Source organism: Prinia subflava (genome assembly GCF_021018805.1).
Source record: "Prinia subflava isolate CZ2003 ecotype Zambia chromosome W unlocalized genomic scaffold, Cam_Psub_1.2 scaffold_50_NEW, whole genome shotgun sequence".
NCBI classification, from domain to species: Eukaryota; Metazoa; Chordata; class Aves; order Passeriformes; family Cisticolidae; genus Prinia; species Prinia subflava.
The window spans coordinates 180,417-203,273 of record NW_026960617.1 but is presented as its reverse complement, the minus strand read 5'-3'; the positions used below and the strand labels follow the sequence as shown (position 1 = coordinate 203,273).

Here is a 22,857-nt window from a genome sequence, read left to right as displayed (position 1 = left end):
TTTCATACATTATTCTCAATATTTGCTGCCCTTTCACTGTTTCCCTTTCTCAAAGGGGTTCTTTGTATATCTTCCTTTGCACACTGTAGTTTCCTCCTCCCTGGCATGTCTTTTACAATATCTGTTTTCTCTTATAAAGCAGCAAGATTATATGTATATACTGAATATGCAAGTCTGTCTTTGCATATATGTAAATTTGGTTTCTACTTCTCTGTTTGAACTGCAACAATGATGCGTTGTTCAAAAGCTTTTCAATGCAACAGTTCTTTGATTTCCTTAATTCAGCTAATATTAAGGTGTCCTGGTTTAAAGGACAGGTGTCTGCCAAGGAAGGCGGGAACCTCCCTTGGAATGGAAAATATGACTCCCTTCTCTCCAAATTATTATAACTTTGAAATTACAGGGCTTTCAGGCAAAGATATGGGAAAAGGAATAACAGTTCTTTACTGGTATGTATATGTATAACAAGAGAAATAACAACGGCAGCAACAACAAGCAAAAAAAGTCCCAACAACAGCCTTCTCTCAGCTGTCAAGCACTTCCCTGTTGGTGGTTATGGCCACAGCCGGCAGGGGTGCTGTTGACTCCCAGCCAGGCAGGGCAGGTGCGATGATTCTCCCTGTGGCTGCAGGGGGCACTATGGTGCGAGTTCAGCCTCCTCTCCACATGCTTAATGGCGGCTCAGCCGGTGGGAGAGAGAGAGAAGAGGCTTTCCTTTGCACAGTCATGCAAAGCAGCTGCTCTCAGTGCCATTTGGGAAGCTGAATGGACTGCAGCAGGAAACCTCAGAGCAGCAGGCTGGAACAACAGAGGCGAGCACACCCATGGTGGCAAACAAAGTGTAGCAAAAACTCCAGAGCCATGTCAGAAGCCGTGGGGTGTCTGGGCGGGTATGGGGTGTCGCGTTAAAGTGTAGCAAAAAGCCCTGAAGCAGCAGCAGAAAACAGTGGAACTGAGCGGGGGATCGCTCCCTTGGATAGCTCACTGGCTGTGGCTGGTCCCGGGGTTGGGCCACTGCACAGAGGGAGCAGCCCGGCAGGCAGGGCTTGCATTGGCTCTGGGCTCCTAAGAAAGCAGAGGAGCAGAGAAGCAAGCTGGCAAGCCCCAGTGACAGTGCCAAAGGAAAAGGGGAAAAAAAAAAGAAACAGGCAAAAACCACAGGGCAACAGGATATCCAGTCAGAGGCACCGCATGGCCGCCAAGACGATCACCCCACTAGAAGGAAGCAGCAGCCCCTGGTCCCCAACCCTCACAGGATTCCAGGTTGCCTCTCACCCATCACTATACTCCCAGAGCTGGGGGGGTGGGGGGTCAGTGACCATTCTGGACACAAAACCACAAAACAAAAACAACAGCAACAAAAGGATGTGAGATTAAAACTATCCCCAAGACATAAAATAACATTTATTTTTTTCAGTCTAGAGGTAGAAATGCTGCACTACTACTGGTAGTAGCTACTGCACAAAGTTGATTATACAAAAGTTTCTAAATATTGATAAATGACTCGTTACAGTTGAGAATGAAAAACCAAAACACAACAAAACTTGTATGGTTTGACTTGTCTGGCTTGTCAAGCCCTGAATTGTTGCATGATATTTTGATATTTTGTGTGAAAGAACATGTCTTGAGCTGTCAATTTTCTTCCCTAACTGCTCAATATTTTGAGCATTCTTCCTTTGTAACCTTCTTTGATTGCCCTAGGCAGAGCAACCACATCCCCTCTTGACCTTTGTTTTGTTAGCTAAACAAACCAGCCCCTTTTACTCTCCTTGGAAAACTTACTCTTTCCCTGACCATCCTAGCTAGCTGTTTGCACTTGTTCCACTCTTGGATCTGGATCTTGCCAGTTCATGTTTCTTATGTATCTGTGGAGAAGATATCTAATTTGTCTATTTTTGGAGGGATTTTTTTTTTCCATTTAATATCTGTATAATTACTGTAGCAGTAATACCAGGAAAGAACTTGCATTATTAGTGACTGTCTCTGGTTTACAGCTTTCCAAGGTGAGCAGAAAGGGAAAGTAAACAAATTCCCTCCCCTCTCTCCCCCCCCTTGTCTGTTACATATGGGATTTCCAATAATACTGAATAGTTATGTGACCTTAATCAGTTTTGATGCAGGTAAAGTCAGGAGAGGAGAGTTTATTTGACATGGTCTTTTTCTTCTATGTACAACTTATGTATGAAAGGTATTCCTTAACTTATCTTTAAATGAAAACTTAAGTTCTAAAAGTGTTGTTAGCTCTTGTGCATTTGCTGTTGCAGAGTCTTTGTGGTAAAAGTTAGGTCCTTTTTTTTTTTCCTTTAAGAATTGCTTATTTATGGAACTAAGAAACAACTGAAATTCTTTGTATACTGGTATTCATTTCAGGTAAAGAAGCTTCAGTATCAAGTAGCATTTGAAACTGCTCTGTGTGTTTGAAGGCTGTTTTCTCCTGGATTAAAATAAACCAAACACAGCAACTGACACAGAATATATCTATTTGCAGCAGTTTCCTCAACTAGATTTCTGCACCTGTAATGTATTATATTTTTAACAAACAAATGTAAATTAGTGGTGGGAATGAGCCTGTGGCAGGTGCCGCAAAGGAGTTAACTCAGTGTTGGGTGGCAATTTTTTGTGTATTGGTTGTGTTGTCCTTTGTCACACCACACCACCCTCACTCCTACCCAAAAGAATTTAGTTGTGTGTAGATAGGGAAACACTGAAAAGTTAACTTCACTAGTTCATGAAAATTTTGTGCTGGAAAAATATTTCTTTGTTTTGCTTGGAATCTGTACATACGTATTAGCAGTGGTATTGTGTTGTCATTGGTGTGGCATAAGAAAGAATGAAATAAAGATTATTGAGGAAATACCAGTGATATTTTAGTTTATATGTACTGTATATGTAATTTGCAAAACTCTTGACTTGTAAAGTAAGTATAAACAAATCGCTATTTCAGAATCTTAAGTAAACAACATAAATGCTGACAGAAGTCTTACTATTTCATGAATTAACACAGGAGCCTGTCTCTTATAGGTAAATGTATATACAACAAGTTCCTTTAATTTATTTTCTCTTCAGAAAATATCATGCTCAATTTTTTTCATTCCATTAGTATAACAACAGTGGATTGTAATGTGTGCTATTTGTAATTTTTTATTGTTTTGGAAATGCAGTTCAAATTATTGTGATGATCTTTTTTGGGAAGGGTTGGTGGTGGTGGGATTTTTTTGTTGTTGTTGTTCTTTTGTTTGTTTTAAATAGTGTGGACTTCCTTACAATTGGGATCTTTATAGTGAGTAAAATCTAGATGAACAAATTCCTTTCCAGTAGTTGAATATAAACTATGCTGTTTTACAGGAAGTAAACTAGTTCAGTGGTGACTAAACCTTTTCTTTCTGTGGAGGGGGTGAAACAGTTCCTGGTAATAGTTTGACCAGGGAGTGTTTAATATTAAAAATATATTTTCCGATAAATTTTGAAATACTACTATTTTTTAAATTGTCCTGGTTTCAGCTGGAACAGTGTTTATTTCTTTTCAGTAGCTGGCACAGCACTGTGTTTTGGAGTCAGTACAGAATAATGCTGATAACACACTGATGTTTTGGTTGTTGCTGAGCAGTGCTTACCCTAAGACAAGGGCTTTTCAGTGTCTCAGGCTCTGCCAGGGAGGAGTTGCACAAGAAGCCAGGAGGGAGCATGTCTGGGACAGCTGACCTGAACTGGCCAAAGGGATATTCCACAATATAAAATGTCATGCTCAGTATATAAATGGGGAGTTGGCTGGGAGAGGCCAATCACTGCTCGGGAATGGGCTGGGCATTGGTCAGTGGGTTGTGAGCAATTGTATTGCGCATCACTTGTTTCTCTTGGGTTTTATTCCTCTCTCTTTTTTATCTCCCTTTTCATTACAATTAGCAGCAGTAGTAGTATATTTTACTTTATTTAAATTATTAAACTGTTCTTATCCCATGGGTTTTTGCCTTTTTCTGATTCTCTTCCCCATCCCACCTGGGGTGGATGGGTGGTGGGAATGAGCAGCTGCATGGCACTTAAATGCTGGCTGGGGTTAAACCATGACAAAAATATACTAAGATTTTGTATTTGTCACTTTGCTTACTGTTTGACATTTGCACCTGTAAATTATTCCTTTTGTTTTTGCTAACTTCTTATATGAAAAATATCTCCTCCAAAACTGGGAAGTGAATATAGTAACTAATTGCTTAAACTGATTATGGATTAAGTGCTGTCCACTGCATTATGACCCAAAAAAAGTTTTGTTGCCAATATTTGCATTGGTATTGTATAACTTGAGCAAATTGTCTTTTGATTGCCTTATGTTGCATCTTTTTTGATGATGGACTCTGCTTCTGAAACCAGAAGCTTGCATTTTAATTGCTTAATGCCATTTGATATTTAAATTCTACATTGTTCTACCCACTTTTGACAAAATTTGCTTACTGTGCATCTGAGATTATGGTCTATGTTTCATTTATGTTATTGAATTTAAAATTATTTTAAGTAAACTGAGAGTTTAATTTGGTTTTGTGGTTTTTTTGTTTGTTTTTTTTGTGTGTGTGTTTTTGTGTTTTGGTTTTGTTTGTTTGTTTGTTTGTTTTTGTTTTGTTTTGGTTTTTTTTAGTGCTTGGGAGATGGGAAGTAATGATAGCTGGCACCTGAACTAAAATATCTGTGTAGTCGCTACCATCCCAGAACTTCAGGATGAATGGGGATATGCCTCATGTTCCCATCACTACTCTTGCAGGGATTGCTAGTCTTACAGACCGTAAGTACTCTTTTTTTTTTTTGTCTTTGCTATGTTCCCTTCTACCTTTTCACAAAAAAATATACCTGCATTTTCAAAATACTAAAAATAGTTTTATTTTTAAAGTTCTTAAAAGTAAATCTGTTCAAAATCAGATTTGGTATTAAAATATTTCTTGTCCTTGCTAGAATTTTAAAAATATATTCAAACAAAATATGCTAATTGAAACATGTAGGTTAAAAAAAAGCGCCTTTAAGTAAACCCAAACCAAAAAATTAGGAATTAGTTGTTTGGAATATCATTCGGTAACATATCTGGGAACCCCACAAATAAAGGAAAACATAAATGATGAAATACTTCTCTAAAACATACATATCACCATCTTCACTGGAGAGAGCGAGAGAGATGATTAGCCTGATGTTCAGATAGAGAGTTGTGGAATGTTCTGAATATACTTGAAACCTAGTTCCTTCGTTTTGGACAAAGTACAAAAAAGTTGCTCTAATTAATAAGTGCAAAGAGTGGCTGCTAGAATGGAAATAAGCAGCTGAACCTATGAGGCTTGTTTCTTGGCTGTGAGTAGATGAGGTGTGCATACTGTTTTTAAATATGTCAGGAAGGCAAAATGCAAGGAAAGAAAACTATTTACATTAAAAGCTGATGCTTGCACAAAACCAAATGGTTATAATCTGACCAAAAATAAATTTCTAGTGGAAACTTAGAGGACATTTATCATTACTATAATCAAGTCCTAAAACAGCCATTCCAATAAGAGAAATTGAGACAAAGATGCATCTTTTTTTATAAAGTGTAAGCAAGAGCTTATAGTTCGGATGTCTGTCTGAGGATAACTGGACTCAGTGATCCAAGTGCTTATTCTGAGCTCTTGTTTTATTATTATGCTGTTGAAATTTGAAGACTTTTCAAGGGACACTGAAAGTATATACCCAGCAATTGAATTTAATTGCCTATAGTAAAAAAAAAGCAAATGTATTCGGGGGGGGGGGGGGGGGGAAACCACTTCATGTCTTTCTGATATTCTGAATTATTAAAATGGAAGATGCTGTTTATGTATTTATATGTGTATATATGTACCATTATGTGTGTATAATAACGGGCCATCAGGATGCAAATCATAAGTTTCTGGGCTATGGACAGTTTTCCAGCACTAATTATTTGCAGGTATGGTTCTCAAGTCAAAATACTTAACTGATATAAGTCACTGGCCAGACTCCTGGTGCAAGAGTTCCTTAAAACACTGAATTACCTTTGGTGGGATTAGCCCTTGTGTTAGGTGTGCTTTGCTTCTTTTTCTGTCATATTTCTCTGATGTTCAGGAAGTCAGGAGTGCATGAAAGAGAAAGGCATGTCACTGCTTCACCTTATTTCTCTCTGTGTGAAAAGACGGTACTGGAATTGACAAGTCCTGTTGCCCTAAACACATGGAGGACTTGATGAGTAGAGGCAGTAGAGTAGGCTAATTTTTCCAAGTTTCAAGGCACATTCAAGGTAATTAGTGCAAGTAATGTAGTTGTCAGATTTTCTTTCTTAATCACATGAGGGAGTAAGAAGGTGTCTGTCTTTGTATGGTCTTGTTTCATGAAATGATTCTGAACTCCTTTCTATTTTCTGAGAACAGTTTTGAACCAGCTGCCTCTTCCATCACCTTTACCTGCTACCACAACAAAAAGCCTGCTTTTCAATGGACGGATAGCTGAAGAGGTGAACTGCCTTCTGGCTTGCAGGGATGAAAACTTGGTTTCACAGCTCATCCACAGTCTCAATCAGGTGTCAACAGATCACATGTATGTATTTTGAACTTCGACTATATCAGATCACCATCCTTATTACTTTAAACTGAACTGAAGTTAGAAGGGTGTTAGTATCTGAAAATTAGAACATGCAGGGTTTTTTATTAGGCTAGCTTAGCAGATTACTGCTGTATACGAATCAATTGTTTCCATCAGAATGCTAGTAATTGTCCAACAGCTCTTATTTTTAATAGCTATGCTGCTTGTTCCATTCTTACTAGTTAGGAATGCAAACTTTGTGGTATTGATTGTGCAAAAGTCATTTGTGTTCCACTTTTGTTAGTTATGTACACTGACAAATTTTATACCCAGTAGTACACAAAAAGATAGTTTTTTGATACACCCATGCAAGATCTATGTCAGTTCTGATTAGATATTGAACTTTAAATATTTAATAATTGAACCAGCAAGTATTTTGGTTTTTTCATTTTTCGCTGATGTTCTTTGAATTGTCTTATGTGGACAGCATTATCTTTTTCCTACGTGTTCCAATCTATTATTTTGATCAAATGAAAGTAGCTCTTCAAAGTCATCAATGCAAAGAAAAAGTGAAAATATGGATGCATTTACAGAAACTTTTTGAAGGTTCAAAGGGAGTCCTGTCATGTCAAAGATATGCCAATTTCCCCTTCTAAAATAAAAGATTTTCAAAGTGTTGGGCTGCGATGTGAATGTTATGCATTTATGCATATCTTATTTTCACTTCTACAATATTACTTTCTGGATGTTATGACAAAACATTATTCTTTTATGGAGATCACAATACAGAAATGGACATAGGAAATGTTATAATAGTCTGAAACTGACAGCCATGTATACATAAGTGCTTATTAACAAAATAATTTTGAAGACTAGTAGGAATACCTTTTCTGCCATTCCTTTAGCATGACAGGAAAAAAGTAGATTTAGAGAACAGTGGTGCAGTGCAGCTTTGGTGGGGGTTTTTTTCTGTATTTTAACAGTAAAATGCTGTTGTTTGATTTGGTTTTGATTGGTTTTGATTGTTTGGGTTTTTTACTTGACTCATGGTTTCTTATAATTTGAAAATACATTTGCCTCTTTATTTGTTTACTTCTACAATTCCAGAGAATTAAAAGATAACCTTGGCAGTGATGATCCTGAGGGAGATATACCAGTCTTGCTGCAGGCTGTCTTGGCAAGGAATCCTAATGTTTTCAGGGAGAAAAGCATGCAAAACAGATATGGGGTTCAAAGCGGTAAGGATTTTTGATTGATTATTGATTGAGTTTTATGTTGTTCTGTAGGTTTAGGGGGCTGATACTAACCACAAATATGTAGGGAGCACAACTGTGATATTTATGCCTTATCTTGTATTTGATAATGATATAAAGCTATGTGTCATGACATCCTCTAAGAGTGATTGTATTAGAATAAGCACAGAAATATACTCTTCTAGATGTTTTTGTAAAAAATAATGTTGAATTTCTCTACAAAGTTTAATTTCTAGGATGAGTGATTGAGTTTTATTTGAAAGTATTTTTTTAAAATTTCTTTATAGGTAGGTTTATTTATTTGCTGTAGTAAATTGAAGTCAGGAAAAGATGCCTTGTTCTATATTAAAAATCTGTACAATTAAAGTATATCATTGTAATAGTAGTTTTTAATAGCTCTGAGGTAAAGAATAAGTTTGAATTAACCATATGTAACATCTCCTCCTTGCCATTCCTCTTCTCAGCAATTTGTGATGCCCTACAGATTTTACTGTTTTGATAGCTAATTCTTTTCTGAGGTTTAGTGAGATATACTGCTGGATAGCAAAGATGGAGATGGAGAGAGACCAAGCACAGGATTAATCAGACAGATTCTACTTGTAGATCTGGAGACTTCTTCATTTGCACCTGAAATATTTTCTTTAAATGCTAAACTATGAAATGAGTAAAGGGATTTTCAGAGTTTTCACAATGTGAGGATAAAGTTTCACTAGCATTGTAGAGATGTAAATAGAAGTGTTACTGGAATCCACAGGGAATAGAAAGTGTTAGGGTGTTTTTGGAGGGGGAAAAATAATAAAATTCAATTATTAAGTTCATTCACCTAGGCTAGTGAGTAAAAAGCAATACATTTGAAAAGAACTTGCTAAGGACGGAACACATAATGTTCCTTGAAAGAATGCAGAAATTTCCAGGGATGAAAATGTGAAAGGCAGTGCTAAATATTTAGTAGGTCTATGATACATATATCCTCAAATTCTAACTATGAAAAGAGTCTCTAGGTTCTGGGTTTGGAGGTAGCTGTTGCAGAGTATAATTTTTCCAGCTGCTGGAAGAGTTGTGACTGTCCTGACAGTTTTTGCATAGTGGTTCCACAAAGAACATACACTTGTCCTGGTTTTGGTTTGGATAGAGTTCAATTTTTTCTTAATAGCTGGTACAGTGGTGTGATTTTTTGATCCAGTATGAGAATAATGTTGATAACACACATTTTCCCACCAGTTTTGTAGAGTAAAATAATTCTTTTCCAGTGCAAAAGGGAGGCATTATTTATGAAATTATTTGTTCCAGCAGAGGCTTTTGAAAGAAAGAAGATAAAGCAAGTTAGTTTCTTTCTAATTTTTGCTAATTCTGTGGTTTAGAGGGGGAAACACTTTTGCTGCTTGATTCAATAGATTAAGAATAATCCTTACTGAAATAAACCCACCTATCTTTAGTAAATGTGCTTTTGCCTATGCTTGAAGGGAGGTACTAGTACAGAATTAAAAAACGATTAAACATAAAACTTAAACAAATAGTTGATGCTATTTTAATAAAGTTAACTAAGTGCTTTCAGAGAACCAAAGGAGATCAGACTTTAAATCTTCCTTGAATATTTAATTTTATTTTACATAATTCTGAATACTTGTACCAGTGCGAACATTGCAATGTAAGTGTGAAATTGGAAACATTGAAAGAAAGGGGGAAGAGGAGAAAAGTATACCTGTACACAAAGCATTTTGAGAGGAAGAAAGCCCTGTAGCGAATGCTTGGAAAAGCTAAGTGAAGTGTGACTTTATTTTCTGTGGAAAAAGGCCATACTCTTACCTGGAAACAGGAGGATCTTTAAGCTAGATGCAGGCAAATATGGCAGCCATGTTAGCTGTTAGTACAACCCATTCAGATCTCCAAGGCCAAAGGAAGGTATACTGATTTGTTCTGGCAGCAAAGGTTGGGCTTTCTTTTGCTTTCTGAACATATTTTGTAATCTTTGTGAAGTCATGATTTATAGAGCACTTGAGAGTTTGGTAGAGATCTTATATCATGCATTTTGCCAGCCATAAGAATGAAATTTATGTTCTTTTCTAGTATTTCAAATTAATCTCTTCTGTTTTCCTTACTGTCTTCTTTCTGAATATTGTCCTTTTGCCTTCTGTTGAGTACAGCATGTGGTGAAGTCAATGCTGGGTACTGTGATCCAGTATTTGTAATGCCCAGAACTGAGAAGGAAAGAAGGCACTGGAACCCCATGTCTATTTACTCTTTCTGGGTTGGGCCTCTGTACCATGATCCCTTGAGCGTCAGTTCCAGCATTAGTATGGACAAACTGCATTTAAATTTGTTTCTTCTAGCCTTCTTTTCTAATGCAAGAACAGAAGGACCACCTGGCTAAAGAATTGCATTAAATGTGGAATAAAATTCTTGGTTCAGTACAATTTGTCAGGAAAAAAAGGCCTCTTCAGAAACCTAAATATTATGTGTTGAATACATGTGAATATAAGATAAAGCACAAGCAGAATTCTGTGCTGATTTTTTTTCCACAGTCATATTGATTTGTAGCTCAACACTAAGTTTAGAGCAAGAATTGTTTTTAGTTATGATTTACAAATAGTGCAAGAAAGATGTATTATCTGAATACTTGTTTTGTATCCTGGGTGCACCACGTTCCCCCCCCCCACCCCCTCTCCCCAGTTGCTGGCATATTTTGTTTCAGATAAAGTAGCAGCAGTGTTCAAACCTTTATTCCATGTCTTTTGATAATAGTCCCATTGTTGAAACAGGGTTCATACAGATAAGATTTTTAATTTGATTTTTCAGACTGTTTTCTATTACTAGGTTGTCTGAACAGACTGTCACATCACTGTGCAGCATCAGTACAAGAGACAACATGTTAATTTCATTTTAGACCTTTTTAATCAAATGACAGAGAAAGTTCTGTGTGCTATCATAATTATTTATTTAAAATTAGGCTATTATTTCATTTTGGTTTTCATATCTTTGTCTCTTCTCAACACTTTGGCTTTGTCTTTCAGCAAATATCTGCTAGAAGACCAGCTAAAATACCATATTGCAATAGGTTAGTCTTCATAGCATAGCTTAGGATGCAGAAAGGACTTAAAATTCACTTTAAACTATTTACTTGTGCATTTTTGAGGATTAAAATCTTATGCATCTTTCCGTAAGTATCAGTTGCTTTGATTTTTTTTCATCTATAGAAGAATTAAAATGCACATGTGCCTGTAAAAAGGAAAAACTTTGTAGACATATGCTTTCAATAAGAATGAATATTTAAGTGAAAAATTGCCTGTTGATGAGCAATCCTTGCTTAAGCATGCATGATGCTGTAATACAGTTTAATCATACAAGACTTTTTCTGTGGTCTTGAGCTGTGTTTTTATATTCTTTGGCAGTAGGAATGCTAAAATGCATTTACTCACATCCCTTTTTTGCTGAGCCAAAAAAATTACATTCAAGACTGGGAGTATATATTAAGGATACAAAGCTGGCCAATACCACCAAGTGCTGTGCAGCCCTTCAGAAGGATCGCAACAGGTTGGAGTTAGGAGAGAAGAACTGTCTGAAATTCTACAAAAGCAAAGGCAGGGTCCTGCGCCTGGGGAAGAACAACCCCAGGCACCAGTACAGGCTGGGGGTGACCTGGGGCTCCTGGTGGACAAGTGTGTGCCCTTGTGACGAAGAAGGCCAACGGAATCCTGGGATGCATTAGGAAGATCATTGCCAGCAGGTCAGGGAGGTGATCCTGCCCCTCTCCTCACCTGCAATGCTGTGTCCAGTTCTGAGCTCCTCAGGACAGGAGAGACATGGAGCTCCTGGAGTGGGTCCAGCAGAGGCTATGAGGAGGATGATTAAGGGACTGGAACATCTCTCTTATGAGGAAAGGCTGAGGGAGCTGGAACTGTTCACCTTGAGAGGAGATGGCTGAGAGGGGACCTTATCCATGTCTGTCAGTGTCTGCAGGGAAGGGTCAGAGAATGGACCAGGCTCAGCTCAGTGGGGCCCAGCAATGGGACAAGAGGAACGGGTGGAAACTAAGGCCCAGGAGGTTCCACCTGAACTTGAGGAAGAACTTCTCTGGGCAGTGACCGAGCACTGGAACAGATTGCACAGAGAGGGTGTAGAGTCTCCCTCGCAGGGGATATTCCAGACCCATCTGGACACAATCCTGTGCTGTGTGCTCTGGGATGACTGTTTGAACAGGGAGGTGGGACCACATGACCCACTGTGATCCCTCCTAACCTGACCCATATCCTGTGATTGTGTGAATGTTATTACTAGGATGATGTTTTCTCAAAACTGAGCATTACCAACAATCAAAATTTAAGTTGCATTTAAAAGAAAATCTTAAGTATTTAAAGGTATGGAAATGCACAGTGGAACCATAAATCTGCTGCTTAGTGATATGAACAACAATGTAAAAAATGTACAAGAAGATATTTTAGTGTTAATGACCACAGACTAATTTCAACTCCTTTTTAGGCTAAATGTTTGGGCTTATTTTTACTCCTTCCTCATTACATCATTACTAGACAGACTTGTTATCTGTCTGAAAACTTTAGAGACACTGTTGTGGTGAGGGTTTTTTTTGTTTGGTTGTTTGTTGTTGTTGTTTAGGGGGGTTTTAGTGGGGTGAGGGAAGGGGGATGGGCACTGGGGACTTTGAGTGTTTTGTTTGGTTGTTTTTTTTAAAAGTTATCTAGATTGTGTCCCGTAACAGAGATAAAGTGGTGAGAACTGCCTGTCACAGAATAAGTTTTAGGGGTTTTTAAATGGCATTAAAATGTATTACTTTTTATATTTTCTGTCATACTTTTTTAAACCAAAAGCATGTTTTAAATATATGGAGGAGAAAAGAGATATATTTTTCAAGTATTTTAAAAGTGCATAAAATGAAACTTCTGCATAGTTCATACCCATACTGGCACATTCTGTCAGCTTTCTGTACATGCATGTTAAAGGTTAGTAGTTTTACTAACTACTACCTAGCTGTGGTGAGAGTGGCTGTGAAAGGTGAGTGGGCAGTGAGCATGCCAGATGCTGCCTCCAACACCTCTGGAATTTCCTCCTCACTTGCCTCTGTGCAAGGCAACCAGTGTTCATTTAATCAAATTTTGCAGGAGTTGAGGAGTCCACTTCTGTTACTCTGGACAATGAAATGTCCTCTATACTAAAGTATGGAGGTCTCTTATTTTTTTATTTATTTATTTTTCAGCACAATATGAGAATTTCACTCCTGCTCTGGGCTAGTTTGTCTGGGCTAATATACTTGGAATGCAGAACTTCATACCTACCAGGAGGTAGTAATGGCTTAATTCCTGGGGGATTATTCCATCACTTCCTTGTTGGGGAGAGGGGAAAAGAAGATGACAGGCAGGATTTATGAAACTAGCTTTGCTTGTGTGAATATTGCAGTAATTGAAATCAGTGATAGTAATGCAAAGGCTGATGACTCCCAAGCACTCTGGCTTAGTCAGCCAGCTATCTAAACTTAGGTTTAAATATTTGCATTACTGATGTGCTTTTACCCATGGCTTTGGATCACTTGCTGTGGCTTCCCAAGCTGCAGCGTGTATGTGAATTCTGATGCTGTTTTAGCTGCACGACATTCAATTCTATTATTAAAATCACCTGGTTAAAAGTCATATAAGTTCTTGTGTACCTGTACCATTCCGACTTCCAGTGTTATGTGGTGGTTAAAAATTCTTTATATCTGTATGGAAGAGAGAAAACAAAAAAGATTCATTTAAATTCTTCCTAAAAAAGATGCAAGTTAGTTCCAGGCCTATTGCTACTTGTGGCTTGCCATCTAGTACAACTCCTGAACTTTCAAAGCATGATTGTGGGAATCTACAGGCTGTTGGAGACTACCGATGGGATATTGGTGGTTCTTTGCAACTGAAAATATTTCAGCACCTTCTTTGATAACATTCCTTTTAAATGTGGTCAAAGTGGAATAGAAAGCTGTTGTCCCTGGATAGAAAGGAACCACTAGGGCATTAGGGGAGCAGGGAGAATATCTTGCACCATTCAGTCCAAGGTGATTGTTTGTTGTACTTGATCTAAAAATCGGAGATAAGTTTTCTGTGTTCTTCTGACTTGTGAAATTTCCAAATCTTATTGGCACATTGAGTACTCCACACACAAGTCTGGGGTGTGGAGTATATGGCCTGTCATAAAATGTTACTTTTTACTGGCAGGTTTTTGGCTAAGGAACAGAGGAGGGAACTGCCATTGATATCTATTATTGAATTAATACTCCTTTAGGGAACATTCTTTTTATGTCATGGTGTAAAATGGACATCTTACATGAAATCAGTCTTTTTAAAATGTTTTCTAACAGTTGTAGGTAGAAGATGTCAATGTTTGTAAAGTTTATAAACTCTTTGTATATAATAATTTATGAAATGAGAGACTTCATTGATTAAAAAGGAAATGCATGTAAAGTAATGCTGCTATCTTCTTAATAGGGATGATGATGTCGCAGTTTAATATTTCTCAGAATTCCATGAGAGGTAGTCCTGCATCTTCTAATTATCAACAAACCACTATCTCACATAGCCCTTCCAGGTAATATTCTCTTTTAAATGGGGTGGGATGGGCAGCAAACTGCAAATTCTATCTACAGTGACAGTCAGTTCTTGTTGCAAGTATGTGAATGAAAGGTGATCAGTGTCAGGATATATTTTGCATTTGTCTGACAGCAGGGTGAGTTTCTTCAGCTGACAAAGCAACATCTTTTTGCTAGTGAATAATCTTTGTATTCTGATTAGTCAGGATTCCCTGCTGTCCCTCCCTCACATAATTTTGGCAAACTTTCTTTCCTGCTAAAATAATACCCCTGCCTCCTGTCACCCCTACAGCTATTCTCTACCTGTGGCAGGAGGACAGGAGAGACTATGTGTTCCAGCATGTATAACATTACCAGTGTGATAGAAGGGTGGGAAAGAAGGCTTGTAAAAACATGGAATACTGCTGTAAGTTATACAAAAGGCTGCTCAGAGGAGGATAGGCCCAGTAATTTGGCCAGTCTTCCATCAGCTTTCTCATCATCTTTCTGGTTCTTTTTCAAACTTTGAATGTCATCAAGTAGCATGTACGAAAAGACCTCTAAGATTATCAAGTCCAACCGTTAGCCTAACACTGTCAGGTCCACTACTAAACCATGTCCCTAAGTGACGGATGTACACACCTCCAGGTTGGTGACTTAATCACTTCCCTGGGCAGCCTGTGCCAGTGCCTGTCAAACCTTTTGGTAAAGAATTTTTTCCTTATATATAATCTATACCTCCCCTGGAATAACTTGAGGCCATTTCCTCTTGTCCTGTCATTTGTTACCTCCTTTCAACAATAGTGTCCCCTGAGCCTCCTTTTCTCCAGACTAAACACCCCCAGCTCCCTCAGTCTTCTAAAAGAAATAAGAAATTTGTATAAATTTCCTTTTCCAACTTTTTCAACCTTTTTCATTTTATTTTTTAGCCGGTTTGTGCCACCACAAACAAGCTCTGGTAACAGGTTTTTGGCACAACAGAACAGTCCAGTGCCTAGTCCATATGCTCCTCAAAGTCCTGCAGGATACATGCCATATTCACATCCTCCAAGTTATACACCACATCCTCAGATGCAGCAAGGTAAGTCTTTGATATTTATTTTATTCTCCTATCTCATGTCAGCTTTACCTTCATATGTGTGTTTCAGAGCTCTTTAATTTCTTTGAAGGAGTCACATGCTTAATGCAAATCTTGGAGTTGGTAGGGAATTTTTTGGATATGCTTAAGCTTTACTTTCCTGGCTGTACAGTGGTAGTATTTATTTTATTTCAAAAAAATCCCGGAAGGATCATTGAGTCCAACTCTTAAGTGAATGGCCCATATAGGGATTAAACCAGTGACCTTGGCATTAATGCTTCTCCTCTATGTACACTGTACACTGATTTTGCATAGTTGTCACATACACATGACAATAGAGAAATAAAAAAAAAAAAACCAAATTTTTTATTTGTTAGCTATGGCAATTGTTTATCTGTATTGGTGAAAAATTAATTTTTGCCAGTGTAATGTAAGTTTTGCTGCCAGCTTATTTAACCTTACCAAACCTTTGCATTGTAGGCTAGGCTAAGTTGGCTAGAATTATACTCAAGGTATGCAGTAACTGGCAAAGATGACCTTCAGAATGAATGGATTTCTTTGTTCTTCCCTTTTCTAAAAACAATCTTGAACAACATGAACACTGTTAAGTATCTAGGCATTATCCTTTCTTGGGAGTAGAATTCTTGTTAGACTCTTAAATCATCTGTTCCTAAAGTTTAGCAGTGTGCTTAGAATTTATCTAGCTATTCTGTATGTAATGTTATATGTCTCATGGAAGTTACTAACCTTGGAGGTTACTAAAGTTACTAAAGGTAGCGAATGCATATTATATAGAGGAAAAGAAAGTTTTTTATAACCTGAGTATGATGCTGACTGTAATTAGGATAGATGTGGAGTGAAGCGTGGCTAATCTGTACTTGGAATTTAGGTTTAAGAGTCTCTTGAAAATTCAAAACTTAGATATTAATTTTATTCAAGGTATTTTTGGAAAAAGGATTCAGTAAAGAAAGTTGGGATTCTTGTTCCAATCCTAGGCCTCTTGCATCCAACTCATTAATATTATGGCCTTTTCTGAGATATTTTAGAGTTAACAATTGTGTGAATATATTGGTATAGTTATTTTTATTTTTCTGTATTTCAGCTTCAGTATCCAGTCCCATTGTCACAGCTGGGATGAGGAATCTCCATGAAAATAAAATTTCAAGTCAATTGTCTGGAAATTCAACTAATCATCATGCTGATAATTCTAGACATGGCTCAAATGAAGACTATCTACAGATGGTGCACAGGATAAGTAGTGATGTATGTTACCTAGATCAGTTTATGATGATAAAACAAATATTTACTATGATAAAGCAAGTATGTGTTTAGCTGCCTTAAAAGTCAGATATTTTATGAGGATGCTGTTGATGAATAAAACCACTGAAAATATATTTCAGTTTCAGATGTATGCACTCAACTGTGCAATTTTAATGTGCAAGTTTTGAGATTTTTCTAGATCTCTGTACTTTGGAACAGTTTGTAACACTGATTCTGATGAAAGTATGAAAAGTAAAAAGTCTTACTCATGTGAGTTTGTTATAAAGAGATGGTAGAGTCTCTGCAATTATTGTATCAATACATTGATGTAAACAATACTAAATTCTAAATAGGTTTATAGTTAACGAGTCTTTCTGAAGATTCCCCTGTCAATTAGGTGAGACAATTGCATAATCTATTCAGTAATATAGTAATGTTGTCAAAGGCAAAAAATCCTTTTAACATTTTTTCTTACAGGTCTGTTATGTGCTTTTATGGCCTGGTTTATTTATAATATGTTTTCCCAGTGACTTTAGTTCACGTGGGAGAAATTCTTGTTGAAGTATTGAATATAAATGAAAGAAAATCAGCAATTTTCTCCCATGGTGTTTTCAACTTCTTCACTTTCTTAATGAGCATCTCATCCTGTGGATGAAGCATGTTGTGACTCTTTACAAGTTTGGCACGCAGTCTCTTAACACTTGTTAAGGGGACAGCACTTAAGTTTCATTTTTATTTTTTTTATTTTAGTTCTTTGGAGTGTGTGGTCTTAGTGATGCCTACAACAGTTACAAGACTTGATCAAAACCTGGTGACAAGCGGGCCTTTTTTTACCTTTTTTTAAGATGTATTTAATTTACCTTATGTAAACTAGGGGCAACTCTTGTCTTCCTAAATTAGCTTGTGGAAGCAAACAACTGTTGCACTCAACAAGTGTATTGATAACATCAGGCTACCTAAATTCCTTATAGGAATTAGTACACTGGAACTCCAAGAGAGTTATTAGTTTTATTAGTCTTCTCTTTTTAAATGAAAGAATTATGCTGATGAAAAATATTAGCTAAGAAGTAATATCTTAAACAAGAGAGTTTTTTAATGAAGGAATCTAAAATAATACACAATCTCATCAGGTTTTTTTCTCAGTCTCTGCTTCAGCAATGCAAATTCTTCAAAATAAGAAGCTGTTCTTGGCATTAAATGAACATATATCCCCCAACTACTACCTCTCTAGTTGGTCACCCCCAACCTGTGCTGGTACTTGGGGTTATTCCTCCCCAGGTGCAGGACCCTACACTTGCCTTTGTTGAACCTCATTAGGCTTCTCTCCACCCATTTCTCCAGCCTATCAAGGTCCCCCTGAATGGCAGCACGGCCTTTGGGTGTATCAGCCACTCCCCCAGTTTTGTACATCAGCAAATGCAACTGAAGTGCATCTACACCAATGCATGCAGCATGGGCAACAAACAGGAGGAACTGGAAGCCATGGTGCAGTAGGGAAACTATGACATTGTTGCAATCACAGAGACATGATGGGATGACTTGTATGACTGAAATGCTGCAATGGACGGCTATAAACTCTTTATAAGGGATCAGCAAGGAAGGAGAGCCTTTAGATACTTCTCGTATGTTAGGGAGTGTTTGGATTGTCTGGAGCTTGATGATGGTACTCATGGGGTTGAGTGTTTATGGGTAAGAATCAAGGGAAAGGCCAACAGGGCAGATCTCCTGATGGGAGTCTCTTATAGACCACCCAGCCATGATGAAGAAGACGACAAAATGTTATATAAGTAGCTGGGAGAAGTCTTATGATTGCTGGTTCTTGTTCTCGTGGGAGACTTCAACTTACCAGATCTCTGCTGGAAATACAGCACAGCAGAGGAAACAGTCCAGGAGGTATCTGGAGTGTGTGGAAGAATTGACACAGCTGATGAGTGAGCAAACCAGGGGAGCTGTCCCACTGGACCTGCTGTTTGTGAACAGAGAAGGGCTGGTATGGGATGTGATAATTGGAGGCCATCTTGGGCACAGTGATCATGAAATGATAGTTTTCTGTTCTCAGAGAAGTAAGCAGGAGGGTCAGCAGAACTGCCACCTCGGACTTCCAGAGGGCAGACTGGCCTGTTAGGGAGCCTGGTTGAGACAGTCACTTGGGAGGCAGTCCTGAAGGGCAAAGGGCTCCAGGAAAGCTGGATGCGCTTCAAGAAAGAAATCTGAAAGGAGCAGGAGCAGGCTGTCCCCATGTGCCGAAAGACAAGCCAGCAGGTAAGACCGGCCTGGCCGAACAGAGAGCTCTGAATAGAACTCGGGAGAACAAGAGAGTGCATCACCTCTGGAAAAAGAGGCAGGCAGCTCAGGAGGAATACAAGTATGTTGCGAGGTCATGCAGGGAGAAAATTCGAAGGGACAAAGCCCGGCTAGAACTTCATCTGGCTACTGCTGTAAAAGACAATAAAAAGTGGTTCTACCAATACATCAGCAACAAAAGGAGGGCTGAGGAGAATCTCCATCCTGTACTTGATGTGGAGGTAAACATACTGACAAAGGATGAGGAAAAGGATTGGTATGCTACTTAGACCCCCTCACGTCAATGGGGCTGAAAAGGAGTCACCCAAGGGTACTGAGGGAGCTGGTGGAGGATCTCACCAAGACACTTCCAATCATTTCCCAGCAGTGCTGGTCAACTGGGGAGGTCCCAGGCGACTGGAAATTTGTAAATGTGACATCCACCTGTAAGAATGGTTGGAAGGAGGATTCAGGGAACTCAGACCTGTCAGTCTGACCATGGTGCCAGGGAAGGTCATGGAACAGATCATCTTGAATGCCATCCTGCAATACATGCAGGACAACCAGGGCATGAGGCCCAGCCAGCAGGGGTTTAGGAAAGGCAGGTCCTGCTTGACCAACCTAATCTTCTTCTACAACAAGGTGGCCCACCTAGTGGTGAGGGAAAGGCTGTGGATGTGTCTAGCTTCACTTCAATAAAGCCTTTTTGACACTGTTTCCCACAGCATTCTCCTGGAAAAGCTGGCAGCCCATGGGTGCTCTATTCGGTGGGTAAAAAACTCTCTGGATGGCCAGGCCCAGAGAGTGATGGGGAATGGAGTCATATCCAGTTGACAGCCAGTCACTACTGGGGTTCCCCAGGGCTCAGTATGGGGGCCAGTCCTGTTTAACATCTTAATGGATGACCTGGACAAGGGGATCAAGTGCACCTTCAGTAAGTTCACAGAGGGTACCAAGTTGGGTGGGAGCACTGATCTGCTGGAGGATATGAAGGCTCTGCAGAGGGATCTGGATAGGCTGGAGCAATGGGACAAGGCGAATTGTGAGGTTCAACAAGGCCAAGTGCCATGTCCTGCCCTTGGGTCACAAGAACCCCATACAGCTCTAGGCTGGGGCAGAGCGGCTGGAAAACTGCCCACAAGGAAAAGGACCTGGCGGTGCTGAACGACAGCAGCTGAACATGACCCAGCATGTGCCCAGGTGGGCAAGAAGGCCAATGGCATCCTGGCTTGGATCAGAAATGGTGTGACCAGCAGGACCAGGGCAGTGATTGATTGTCCCTCTGTACTTGGCACTGGTGAGGCCACAGCTCGAGTGCTGTGTCCAGTTCTGGGCCCCTCACTGCAAGAAAGACATTGAAGTGCTGGAGTGAGTCCACAGAAGGGCAATGGAGCTGGGGAGGGGTCTGGAGTACCAGAATGTGCTGAGGGAGCTGAGGGGGCTCAGCCTGGAGAAAAGGAGGCTCAGGGGGGACCTTCTCACTCTTTACAGCTGCGTGAAAGGAAGGTGGAGCCAGGTGGGATTTGAGTTCTTCTGGAGGACAAGAGGAAATGGCCTCAAGTTGTGCCAGGGGTGGTTTAGATTGGATATTAGGGAAAATTTCTTCATGGAAAGAGTTGTCAAGCATTGGAACAGGCTGCCCAGGGCAGTGGTTGAGTCACCATCCTTGGAAGTGTTCAAAAAATGTGTGGATGTAGCACTTGGGGACATAGTTTAATGGTCAACATAATGGTGCTGCGTTATTGGTTGGACTTGATGATCTTAAAGATATTTTCCAACCATAACAATTCTATGAAACTCATTCAAAACTGACTGACTATGAAAACATAAAGCATACCATCATTGGTCAGTTTAATGGGAAAAAGCCCAAGCGTAAAAACTAAGTATACCTTTAAAAACTGATTTTAGTAGCCATCCTGCAGAAAACAGTTGGAACAAGTTGAAGTAATTCAAGTTTTGCATTTATATATGAACAATCAAGGTTATCATAATGTTGCACCTTTTTAAAAAGCAGTGTTACCATTGGCAGAGATAGTTATGAACAAGGATTATCAAATCATAAAATCTAAAACTTTGTTTATCTTTTTTCTTAGCTTTAGGATTTTGTTCTTTAAAAGTTATGAATGTCTGCAGGATATTGTGTATTTGCAATATTTGAATCTACTAAATCAGCAGGCATATACTTGAGGCTCACTGTGCTTATACTCAAGTAAAGGACCATTTTTTGAGAAACCTGAGAATCACAGAATGGCTTGAGTTGAAAGGGACCTTGAAGACTATTGTGTTCCAACCCCCTGCTATGGACAGGGATACCTTCCATCCACTAGACCAAGTTGTTCCAAGCCCCATCCAACCTGGCCTTGAACAGTTCCAGGAATGGGTCAGCCACAGCTTCTCTGGCCAACTTGTCCCAGGGCCTCACCACACTCACAGGGAAGACTTCCTTCCTAACATCTAATCTAGACCTACCCTCTTTCAGCTTAAAGTCATTACTCCTTTTCCTATTGCTATACTCCCCGATAAAGAGTTCCTCTCTGGCTTTGTTGCAGGCTCCCTTCAGATATTGGAAGGCTGCTCTAAGGTCTCCCTGGAGCTTTCTCTTCTCCAGACTGAAGAGTCCTAATCCTCTCAGCCTTTCCTCATAGCAGAGGTGCTTCATCTCTCTAATCATCTTGGTGGCCTATTCTGGACTTGCTTCAGCAGGTCCATGTCCTTCCTATGCTAGGTACTCCAGAGCTGGAAGCAGCACTGCAGGTGGTGTCTCACTAGAGCAGAGGGACAGAATCGCTTCCCTTGACCTGCTGGGTTACACTGCTTTTGATGCAGCCCAGGCTGCAGTTGGCTTTCTGGGCTGTAAGTGCACATGAGAACATGCCCAGAATAAAGGTTTGTACTTACATTTCACCATTTGATGTTCTGATCTAGGAAACAGTAAATGAGGACTTCTACAGTAGCTGACAAATTTTCAGCAATGGAATGTGTGTACCTGAAAGGTTATCTACCTAGTTAGTTAGTTTAGATAATTTAATAAAAGACGTCTTTGCCTTTGTCCTTGGCAATCCTTGGGTAGCGGACTTCTCCTGTTATAAAAAATATGTCCAAAAAAGTTACTAAGCTTTTGTTCCCCCCAGTATTTTGGTGGGTTTTAGATCTATTATAATTCAGAGATAATTCATGTTTGAAAAATCAACTCCTTACTTTCGTTGTATTGAATAAACAAGTAACTGTTACATCAACAAATTAATTCATTTTGACTTGCAATAAAAAACATGTAAGTTTAAGGTACAGTTCTTTTTATTGCATTTAACCAGAATATTAGATTTCTTTGCACATGAGGCTTTCTCACCAGGCAACAAGTCTTTTTGCAAGCAGTTAAAAAATAAGTGTAATCAATAGCACATCATAAGTTTTAGATTCATTTTGCTTGGGAGGGAAAAAAAATCTAATAGATATGTTTTGTAAATGCCTATGTATGATGAAATTGATATAATCTGGTTTCTTATGAATTTATATTCTTTGCCTTGTAAGCACTTTCTGTTCATAAATATGAAACTATTTTCTTTATCCTTAAGCAGTGTGATCTATGCCTTCACAAGGCATAACATGCAGTGGCTGATCTACTGCTATGCATGTGGAAATTGGCTGTTTGGCCATTGTCGGAGGGAGTGTGTAGTTGCCATCCATCTCAGTTGCCACAATGGGTGTGCTACAAATTTTGTTCAGTCCTGATGTGTTTATGTTGGAGGGTATGAATACAAAGTTTTGGTTTGCTTAACTGTAAAAGTAAGATGACATTCCAATAAACTTTAAGGGTAGGGTAATTTAAAAAATGCTGAATTTGTTTAAAAAAGAGAAAAAACTACTTATACTTAATTTCTTTCAATTGGTATTGTAGAGAG

General features: G+C 38.9%; 1 protein-coding gene across 5 annotated transcripts in view; it reads left to right on the top strand.

Annotated features, from left to right (window-relative positions):
* LOC134565270 (nipped-B-like protein) overlaps positions 1-22,857 on the top strand; it is a 176,912-nt gene that overhangs the window by 37,198 nt on the left and 116,857 nt on the right. For 4 of the 5 annotated variants that reach the window (XM_063424781.1, XM_063424779.1, XM_063424783.1 and 1 more), the window contains exons 2-7: positions 4,628-4,771; positions 6,390-6,555; positions 7,648-7,778; positions 14,258-14,357; positions 15,267-15,418; positions 16,518-16,678. In XM_063424781.1, the coding sequence (XP_063280851.1) occupies positions 4,708-4,771; positions 6,390-6,555; positions 7,648-7,778; positions 14,258-14,357; positions 15,267-15,418; positions 16,518-16,678 (774 nt within the window). In that variant the 5' untranslated portion in view covers positions 4,628-4,707. Of the gene's footprint in view, positions 1-3,394; positions 4,772-6,389; positions 6,556-7,647; positions 7,779-14,257; positions 14,358-15,266; positions 15,419-16,517; positions 16,679-22,857 lie in introns of those variants that run through there. The other variant, XM_063424780.1, reaches the window with a different exon arrangement.